At 42.7% G+C, this 11,072-nt stretch overlaps 1 protein-coding gene across 3 annotated transcripts in view; it reads left to right on the top strand.

The window, feature by feature from the left end:
• The window catches only part of ADAMTS16 (ADAM metallopeptidase with thrombospondin type 1 motif 16), a 184,787-nt gene that overhangs the window by 86,676 nt on the left and 87,039 nt on the right, over positions 1-11,072 (top strand). For all 3 annotated transcript variants that reach the window (XM_025205794.1, XM_025205792.1, XM_025205793.1), the window contains exon 11: positions 7,143-7,238. In XM_025205794.1, the coding sequence (XP_025061579.1) occupies positions 7,143-7,238 (96 nt within the window). The remainder of the gene's footprint in view (positions 1-7,142; positions 7,239-11,072) is intronic.

Below are 11,072 nucleotides of genomic sequence, written 5' to 3'. Positions count from 1 at the left end.
GCCCCTGTGTTTGCACAGAGCAGCCTGTATGCTATGGCCCTTTATCTGTGTTAACAGCTTCTGTGGGACAACTGAAAACAAGAGTGTGCTTCTGCTTTTTCCCTTGGAGATCAGATTTCTTTTGGCAATTTACACATGTAGACATACCCACAGATGCGAATTTATGCCAGTTTAAGTTTACTGTGCAGTGAGCAGGAATAGGCCAGTGAGTTGCCATATTTACTGTGCAGTATGGGCATGCATGTGTAGATGTGCTCCCACACTGCAGTAATTTTGGTTACTGCGCAGTAAATGTACACGTGTAGACAGGCCCTGTATGTATTAATGTGGCTTTCTTAATCTCCAAGGCAGTTGAATTCAATGCAGAAGTAAACATTTTTCTTTTCCTAGGAGAGAAAACATAATCCATCTTTATCTAACTCAAGGCCTCGCTGCTGCTATTTTAGTGTATTACTAGTGCTTAGTGCCAAAGTCTCATGATACCAGCTTGCTTTAGTCACAACCAAGATCATGTGTGTGGAAGGCAGTGCTCAGTCTCATTTGGTTTAAAAGATTTGCACTGAAGTTTTAGACTGCTTTGTGTTTTTAGTTGATAAACATATTTTATCCAGTTGCAAAATAATTTTACAAAAATATTTACAATTATATTCCATATCTACAATGATATTTATAATAATTATGCCGTTTTTAGAAATTGGTTTGTTGGCTCTGTAGGGTATGAAGCTTTTTCTGTTTGCAACCTGTTTTGCATATAAACTAAAATTACCTTTATTTCTCTTCATGATTTTCTTCAAACCCAACAAGATAAGATGTTCTGCAAGTTTCGCAATGTATATTGGCACTAGAATAATGTACAGAATTTTAGAATCTATGTGAAGAGCAGAGCAGCAGTCAGTAAATACAGGCTTTTCTTGTAGATTGAACTCTTTAGTAGCTGCAAAAACCTGTTGGTGAGTGTAAACGTAGGCTTTGACAGCCTTCTTCCGTGGGTAAATATTCAAACCCTACAAGCACTCTGGCATACTTATCTAGTACTTATCCTGCTTTGTCAACACTTTCTAATGGCCTGACCCCAAAGATTAGAATGTGAACTGCCAGATCTGTATTGAAATTTGATCAACCAAGTTGTACGGATGCTGTTGCTAAACTGCACTGCATTGCCCTAAAACTTTTCAATCTAGACCTGACCCTTCCTTCTCAACTACATACCTGCACATTTCCAAATTACTACATTAATTGCATGTCACCATGAAATACTCTAAAAGAACATATATTTATCTCCTGTATCATTTCCTTGCTAGAAGTACATTATATTATAAAGAGAGATCAGAGGGTGAATAGTAATAAGATTACTAAACTACCACAGTGCATATTCAGTTAACATTTAATTTGTTTCACGTGTGCTTGACTTCACTCACTATATTTTTATTTACATATCTCAGTACAATACCTTCGGTTTGTTTGTTTGTATACGTGGTAGTCATTGTTTTATCTTGTATTTAGTTTGCCTCTGCTTCTCTCCCAAACCTAAGGAAGCACATGCTGTATATGAAAGCTTCCCAAGAATATAGTGGGTTCAATAAAAGATATTGCCATCCCTTGCCTCCCTTGCTTCCAGGGTAAATGAATGATATTGCCACTTACCCACTCCTTGAGGTCCATTTTCAGCTTGTAATTTGAGATGTCTGCCATTTATCTACTTGCAAGGCTGTTAGAGCTTAGAATACTTGCAAGGCTGTTAGAGCTGTAATTAGAGCATTATACCTGAGCTGTGTCCTTTGAATTGCATGAAGTTAAACTGCCCTCAGAGATAAATGAGGAATTTGGAGTTAAAGTATCTTCATGATTCAAGAATATAAGAAGCATGCATGCAAGTTCTTTTTTTTAGACTTTGTATGGCGGCGAGGCACCCCCACAGGCTCTCGAGGGAGAGAGAGTGGACCCTGCGGGCCCCAGGCCCTGAGAGCAGGTCCCCGGCGGAGCTAACTTACCTCCCGCAGGGCAGCTGGAGCAGGAGCCATGCCCGCGGCCGCAGCCACATGAACCGGCATTACGCCAGTGGGCAAACAGGGGACCCCACCCCCGGCGGCAATCCCAGCCGCTGCAGGAAAGTTTAAAAGCCCCACCAGATCTGAGACAGGGAGAGAGCCAGAGAGAGAGAGAACAGTCTGGGAGCTCGTGAGGAGGGCTCCGGCACGGGGAGGAGGCAACCCAGCCTGCGTGACTCATGCAGGCAGCACCGGGGAAAGCTTTAAGCCTCCTGTGGGAGGCAAAGCAGGAGCACCCACACAGCCCCCAGAAGAAGCTGACACCTAGGAGGCAGGGGAGCTGCCTGCTTACGGTAGGAGAGAGGAGGCATCTGAGATCCGTAGAGGGGGCTGGGATAAGGGAGGCAGCCCTGCAGCCCCCTCCTACTCATAGGAATATTTTCTTTGAAGTAAAATTGACCCCAAGAGGGGAGAAAGAGTGGTTGGAACCCTGTAGACAGGCCCTCGGCCATCCTACAGGGCCAGAAAACATCATTAACACATCAACCAGTTGGCGAGTGGACAGGGTGCAGGGGAGGCAGAGCCCCGTGGAACATCACGCCAACAATCGTAAGTACTGCTGTCCATCGGGAAGGCCCACCCAGGAAAGATCTCCACTGAAGACCCCTCTTATAGTAAGTTTTAACATCAAAGTCATGGCAGGTGAGTTGAGGGGAGGGGCCACACCCCGATAAGCCAGATGGCTGGAAGGGCGCAAGACGCCACAGTGGTGCATTTTCCAGGAAGGTCTTATACGTCATCAACAGGACAGCGTTCCTGACCCGGGATTAAGCAGATGTAGCAGCCAGTACTAGCTCACGCAGAGCTGCTTACACAGGCGATTCAGACAGTGCAAGTGTTGGAGGTGCAGCAGCTACAGGGTGCACACCAGCAAGAGTGGATGCAGCGGAATGCTGCTCTATTCAAAATGCCCCGAATGACTAGGGAAGATGATCCCGAAGCTTATATTGAAGCTTTTGAGAGAACCGCTATCCAGACGGGGTTGGACTGTAGTCAGTGGGTTCATCACCTAGGGGCGCTAGTGATAGATCAGGCTCAAGCTGCCTACTGAGCCCTGTTGAGAGAGGAAGCCCGGGATTATGAGACAGTCAAGGCGATGATCCTCTACAGGCTCGAGATTTCTCCAGAAAGCCACCAGCAGACCTTCAGAGCCCCAGATCCCAGGGAGACTAGATGACCTCAGGGCTTGTTGCAAGCTTTAAAGGATTCGCTTAATAAATGGTTACCAGCAGGCAAGTTTGACCGGGAGGGGGTGATGGACCAGATCCTGCTAGAACAGTTCCTATGGGATTTGGAGGAAGACACCCAACGATGGGTATGAAGGCACCAGCCACAATCCAGTGAAGAGGCACTACGCTTGGCTGAGGCCTTCACTAATTCAGAAAAGGAGAGAGAATGTGGGCAAGGCTCACGAGGCTCAAAGGAGGGCCAGCCAAATGAAGGGGAGAGGTGGACAGGTCCGAGGCAAGGAGCACCGAGAGGGGTGGTGTGTTATCGCTGTGGGAAAACGGGACACAACTCCCGCGAATGTGGTATGGGCCTGAGCAAGTTGAGCTGCGCACCAGCAGGATATCCTCCGTCCCGTGAGAGAGGCAAAGAAACAGAGAAGGCAGAACCTATGGATTGCAGTTTTGGGTTCGCCACCCAAGAAGGTGGATGGAACTGACCCGTAGTAACTGCCTGGATCAGAGGCAAGGCAGTCAAGGCAACGTTGGACACGGGGTGTTCCCAGTCCCTGCTACGTGCAGACCTCTCCCCGCAGACAGGACGGAAGAATGCGGAACCCCTGACGATGACCTGTATATTAGGGGGAGAGATGCGGTTCCAGAATTGTTACGTGCCATTCCGGGTGATGGGGTTTTGTGGGGAGCTGCGAGTCAGACTAGCCCCGACCCTGGCTTGTGAGATGATCCTGAGGCGAGAATGGGGGCCATTCTACACAGTTCTCGAACAAGTGAGAGCGGCGGAAGAAGAAAGGAATCGGATCAGGAGGGGAGAGGGATGGGCTGGCAAGGGCTCAGCCCATCTGAACGAAATAGCGTCAGGCAGCATCAACCTGGAGCAGCTGGTGAGTGTGGCCCAATTCCGTAGGGCCCAAAATGAAGACCCGGAACTCCAGTGGCTATGGAACACAGACCCCGGGGAAGGATCGTCACGGAGTCGTCCCGGCTTCGAGGTAATAGGGGGGTTATTATATCAGATCCAACAGGGTGAGGACGGCACCATGAAAAGGGGGCAGTTAGTGGTCCCATCCTCACTCCGCCGTGCGGTGTGGAGATTAGCTCATGACTCACCCATGGGGGGCCATTTGGGGCATAATAAGACCCAGGCTCCGGCATGGAGAGGAGCATCAGGTGGTACAAACCATTGCCCGAGAAAACTAGATGCCACAAGGCAACTTAAGGGGGGAGGTCTGTGGCGGTGAGGCACCCCCACAGGCTCTCGAGGCGGAGAGAGTGGACCCCGTGGGCCCCAGGCCCTGAGAGCAGGTCCCCGGTGGAGCTAACTTACCTCGCGCAGGGCAGCCAGAGCAGGAGCTACGCCTGCAGCTGCAGCCGCGCGAACTGGCATTATGCCGGCTGTTTAACCAGCTGTTTCCGGTGCAGGAAACAGCTGAGCCAATCCCAGCGGCCGTACCGGCCGCTGCAGGAAAGTTTAAAAGCCCCACCAGATCTGGGACAGGGAGAGAGCTGGAGAGAGAGAGAACAGGCTGGCAGCTCATGAGGCGGGCTCCGGCACGGGGAGGAGGCAACCCAGCCTGCGTGACTCATGCAGGCAGCACCAGAGAAAGCTTTAAGTCTCCTGCGGGAGGCAAAGCAGGAGCACCCACACAGCCCCCAGAAGAAGCTGACACCGAGGAGGCAGGGGAGCTCTGCCTGCTTACGGTAGGAGGGAGGAGGGAAGTGAGCACTCTTGCTTACGGTAGGAGAGAGGAGGCATCTGAGATCTCTAGAGGGGGTTGGGATAAGGGAGGTAGCCCTGCAGCCCCCTCCTACTCAGAGGAATATTTTCTTTGAAGTAAAAATGACCCCAAGAGGGGAGAAAGAGTGGTTGGAACCCAGTAGACAGGCCCTCGGCCATCCTACAGGGCCAGAAAACATCATTAACACATCAACCGGTTGGCGAGTGGACGGGGTGTAGGGGAGGCAGAGCCCCATGGAACATTGCGTCTGATGATTGTAAGTACTGCCGTCCATCAGGAAGGCCCACCTGGGAAAGATCTCCATTGAAGACTCCTCTTATAGTAAGTTTTAACATCAAAGTCATGGCAGGCGAGTTGAGGGGAGGGGCCACACCCCGATAGGCCAGGTGGCCGGAAGGGCGCAAGACACCACACTTTGGTTTCAGAAATGTTGTCATCAGCCCTAGTGTTTCTTTGCTTCTGCTGTCTTTCATGGAATTCCTTCTATCTATAGGAAGTGGATGTGTGAACCTGGGTATGCTAGTTAAATAGTTAAACTCTCACCTATTCAACTAGTTATATCTCAAGTTAGACAATATTCCTAAATATCACCCTGGGGAACATTTTGGGCAATTCTCTGTTTCTCTAGAAACCTTCATTAGACTTCAGCAATACTTAAGGATGAGTTATGGAAGTTAAATAACTCATAATTAACTAATATGAAATTCCCCAAAGCTCAACAACGTTTTCTTCAAGGAGCAGTGTAGTTTAAATGTGCTTCAGAAGAAAAGTGACTTGAAATAAATGGATTAAATAAAAACATCTTCTGTAGAAAAGCCTAATGCAGAGGAGCTGGCTCCAGTGTTGGTGTAAAATACTAATGTCTACTGTTCTGAGAGTTCACTTGCCTGCCTTGCTGTATTTCTTGGGGTGAGAGAGTATAAATGCATGACACCACTCACATCTTTTATTTTCTGTTAGCTGATTGTCTACAAAATTGGATGTTTTCTAGGAGTTATCTGAACAAAATATAACTGGAGATATCATTAGCCAGTTGTTGTTATTTTTGTTGCTCGCGTTGCCTGTCAGTGGGCATGTCTATACATGGTCATGTGGCAACATTGTATATAATATATATTACCTTTGTGCCTGTTAATAATAGATTTATAAAATCTGCCAAATGTAGTTGCAAATGGTGCTGTTAAATGTAACAAAATGAAGGCAGCATGTATGTCTCTCTAATTTACTTAGCTATTTAAACTTTTCACCAGCCCGCTGTTTCCATTTGCCCCTATCTCTGAATTAGGAATAAGAGGAAACTGAGGTGGCAGTCTTTGAGAATGTGTCACACACTGCACTCTGATCTCTTGGCAGCCTGTAGTGAGATACATTATAATGCTCTCAGCCACAGTCTCTGAACAGATGAGCCAGTCATTTGGCAGCCACAATGTGGCAATACAGGAGTTGATGGGGTTTTAATTTAATACCTCAATCCATGAATGGACCCAGTGGCAAGGGAGACATTCTTCTACATTGATTACTTTGGGAACATTTCACAGAGTATCACAGAGTATGTAGTTTTCTCTTTAAGAAACCACTTTTGTAAGTATTTCTTTGTGTAGAACAACATTGTTGTTGTACCTCTTGTATTTTAAGAATGCTAGTGCATTAATGGATAGTATTTGTAATAACTTTCCTCATCCATGCAGTCTTATTCTTCCCTTTATCTTGTTGAACAGGTTTTGGAATCAATGATTAATATAAATTGTATGCATATCCAACATATTGGTCTAGCAGAAATCATTGGAGACCAATGTACGATTATAATTAGTATACTAGAATTTCTATTTGAGGAGTTCAAAAATTGAATGTCCTGCTCCCCCCACTCCACTTTTTGTGCATATTCATGCTTTATTCTTGAAAACAGCCACTTTAGAAGACCAATTCAGTTTAACTGGGAAATAAAGATGGATATTTAATTTTAAATATGGGCACAAATTGATTTGGAGAATTATTTTTTTAAGGTCCAGGTAATGGGTAAGAAAAAAGGTCTTTTGTTCATTTTTTTAAACTATCAAATTTTATATTTTTTGTTTTGTTTTTAGTTTTATTTTTTAAGGCCACTTTTAGACATTTTCCATTGCTTATATTGTATTCACATATGTAAAAGCTTTCATGTTTCTCTTCATTAGGACATTTGTAAGGCTTTGTGGTGCCACCGTGTTGGCAGAAAATGTGAAACCAAATTTATGCCAGCTGCTGAAGGCACTATGTGTGGGCATGACATGGTAAGGATGAATCATATGGACACTTTAGCAAAAGTAATGCTGTTTATTAAAATGCGTGTGTGTCCGTGTGTAAATATGCGCTGCATATTAATGGCAATATATCTGCAGCCTTCATCTCTGCAAAATATGATTCCCTGACATATTTTTTAGCTAGAAAGCTATTTATCCCCCTACATATTTTATTTAATACTGTAAACTGTGGATACCAAAGAGAAGTGCTTGGAAACAACACACCTCTACAGTTCATATTTTGCCAGTGGAAAGGAAGAAATGCTCAATGCCTACCTTCAGACTAGAAACGTAGCACCCAAGGCTCCTCTTGCTAGATGTATACATTTTACTAAGTGGGGCTAAATCAGTCTGGATAGTTTATTGTTTTAGTTGTTGTTAATATTATTTAGGACCTCACTAGTCTTTGTGTCTGCAAACTTTACTACTATTTTCCCCCCCAGAGTGTTAATATTAGAAATGAGCTGAGAACACATCCCTGAATGACCTTGCTAGAAACAGCTCCTTTGGATACTGATTTCCCACTTACAATATTCTTTTTTTTTTTGGTGATATATCGGTTAACTTGTTTTTAATTCATTTAATGTGAACTACATTTAATATGGACTATATTTTTGTGCATAGTTTCTTTTTTATCAGATTGTTCTACTAGGCTGTCAGATGTCATAACATGGCTAACCACCTTTTTCTGCTTATGTCAAAAGCTCCCTTTATCACCCAAACTCATCAAAAGCTATAACAAATTTGCTTGACGTTACCTGTTTTATTTTTTATGTATTCTGGTATCAAGAACAAATTCTTAATCCAGCTCAATTATAATTATGATTGGGAAGGCATTTACTTTATTTTTCACTGAAAGTGGCTATTGAGATTTTTTTTCTCAGCGTTTTTTAAATCTTTGCTTCACATAAAATAAAAAAACCATCACATTTATTTCCATTTATAAAAAAATATAAGGAATGTGTAAATTTAATCTGTAACAGATTCAGAAATAAAATTCTGATGATCATTTTTATGGATTGCCAAATAGCAATTTTCTGAGCACAGTTAACACATGGCTTTACCTTCCCCCCTGCAAATTGGATTAACAATGGAAAGTTTTTTGGGTTTTTTTTCAAATGGAGGGAAAAATATGCCATTACTTCTCTTGATGACACCAATTATTAATGACAGTCTTTTTCAGGTTTTTAATTCCTCCTCTTTTATAATTAAGATTGCTTGAGGCCTACAGGTTTACAATGGATTTATATATCAAACTCTACTGGTTCCATTGGTAGGGGGTGAGTGTGAATTATTCAGTCACGGGCCTTGTTTCTGTAAAATCTCATCCATGTGAGTTAATTGTTACTCCCTGCAGATAAGTCTATTTGTGATCAATGAGCTTGTACCTCAAAAAAGAGCATCTTACCCTGGAATTTGGTTTAAGGGCTGGAGCAATGTTGGGAGCAATGCAGGGCAAATTAACTTTTTGTGAGTTGTTGCTGTGTGAACAAGATGCTTTCTTGTTCAGTGTTTTTTGAATGCACAGGCCAAGGTTTGGGAACATAACCAGAGATTATCAGAGCTCATAGGCCGTGGAACAGGGTGAACCACCTGGGCCATGGCCTGACCAACTTTTATCAGGTTAATTTAGCTACTTATGCAGTTAAAAATTAGCTATATAGTTTTAACTGGAATGACAATTGCGCATTTGTGGGTTATATAAATTAACATGTTAAAAGTTGGCTGAGCTAAGGCCCAGGTGGCCCACCCCGTTCTGTGGCCTATGTCAGAGCTCTCTCACTTGCTCCACTTGTTTGTGCATTCATTCATTCTTCATTGTTAGAGCACCTTTAGTTCTGCTCAAGCTTTTGTAATAGCCTCTTTACCAAAACCTGGCTGCAGCCTAAGCAGCTCCAAATTTTAAAGGTATCATATACTGAACATTTTTCAAGGTAAATGCAGACAGATAGTATATAAACTCTTAACATCAAAGTCATATGCTTTCTGGTTAAATGGATATAATCATGGTTGACAGACAGAAGAGAAGTCGAGTGTTCTTTTCCATGAATAACACACAGAAACAATTAATCTCATGTACATTACCTTAAATGTAAACCAGATGTCATATGGTCAGTTTACTTTTGTGTCTTTCTGCATTCTCCATCTTACAACGTATAAGGGTGCTTTGGCCAAAGATCATTTTCATAATGCAAGAAGATATTAACTTAATTAATCCCTAACCATAACAAAACCTAATGAGAAGAACACATGCAGTTGCTTTGTAATTTAGGAAATTATACATCATATTCTGTGTGAACACTGTTATTAATTGATCTTCTGGAGGTAGGCTGCTTTCCCTCAGAGACCTGTACTTGCTTAATCTCTGAGTAGCCCTGAAGGAATCATTGTAACTGCATACAGGATAAAGAACTATTAAGCTTAGGCAAATCTAACATCCATGTTTTGGAAATTAAAATGAGATAAATATTGGTGAAGAGTAGGAGATCTATTTAATGAAGTATTAAGAAGATTTGTAGTTTAAAGCAGGAGTACATGGGCAAAACCTAAGAGTTCTAGAGATAATATACAGCATTTTTTTCAAAGACTCCTATACCAGGATCTCAAATCCACATATGGCAAGCTAAAAACGGAACTGGTACAAATGGCACATACACTGTGTCCTGTGAAAGTACAGAATAGAAGTTACCTTCCTCCTCTGCTCCTGGAAGTAGTGTGCGTGACTCAGCCCTAAATCATACCAGAATAATCCCAAACAAATCAATTGAGTTGCTCTGTATCTAAATTGGACAGATTCTAAATTAGTCTGTTGTGGCTTCCAGACCAATGACATTCTCATGGAACTTCTGCCACAGGAGATCGCTTCAGCACCGGCTTCAACAGAGGTTTATAGCATTAAACAACGGTTGTTTGTATACTGCATAAACCTGTATAATTCACAGCCAGAAGTTTAAATATCATTTTGAACTTGAATTCACTGTCTGTCAGGACTTTAAAAAGACACTATCAGAAATTAAATTTGTCAAGGCAGCAAGCACCAGTTATCAAATTCTGAAAAGTTTAATTGAAACTGCTTTAACAGTCTGAGCCATTTACTGTTTAGCAGAAGCACAGAACATCAAAGGGAAGCTAAGCTAAATTTACTGTTCTACCTGAGGGTCATTTAAAGATATTTTTAGTATACTTTTTCTTGTTGATTTATGTAAAGTTACTTTTACATTATAAGACATGAATTAGCAATGTACTTAAACTGAATTTTTCACAGTTAAATATTTAAGGATCAAACATGACATAAGTAAAGCCAGTTTCTTTTCTTCAGAAGTCAGTCTTTTTTTCAACAATGTATTATAAGGTATTTACAAAATAACCTATCATGTAAGGATGACAGAAGTAATGAGACCTGTCTTTCTGTGACTTAAAGATTACTGAACCATTCTGAAGCATTTTGTTCAGGAAATTGTGGGTAAGACCTCAAATGAAGATTGAGGGACAGAGAAATGAAATTGAGGATAAACTGTTTCATCTCCAGGAAAAATTGTATGACCTTAGACTTTCAGAATTCTACTACCTTAGATACTAGAGCTAGGGACAGACATTCCACATACACCAGGTTAAGTGATCAGAAGCTGGTTTAAACCTGTAACAGAACACAAGTTCAGTGCACATGAAGCCATTTCAAAATGGCTGAAACTGGTTTAAGATAAACCTGGTTGAATGTAGTATCAGACTGGTTTATGTAAAGTCAGTCCCAGACCCCTTCCTGGTTTAAGTTTCATAGTAGCTAGGGTCAGGAGGGACCTGAACAGATCATCTAGTCTGACCCCC

Source organism: Alligator sinensis, unplaced genomic scaffold (assembly GCF_000455745.1).
Source record: "Alligator sinensis unplaced genomic scaffold, ASM45574v1 scaffold248_1, whole genome shotgun sequence".
NCBI classification, from domain to species: Eukaryota; Metazoa; Chordata; order Crocodylia; family Alligatoridae; genus Alligator; species Alligator sinensis.
The sequence above is the reverse complement of the archived record's forward strand: the minus strand, read 5'-3'. Positions and strand labels throughout refer to the sequence as shown.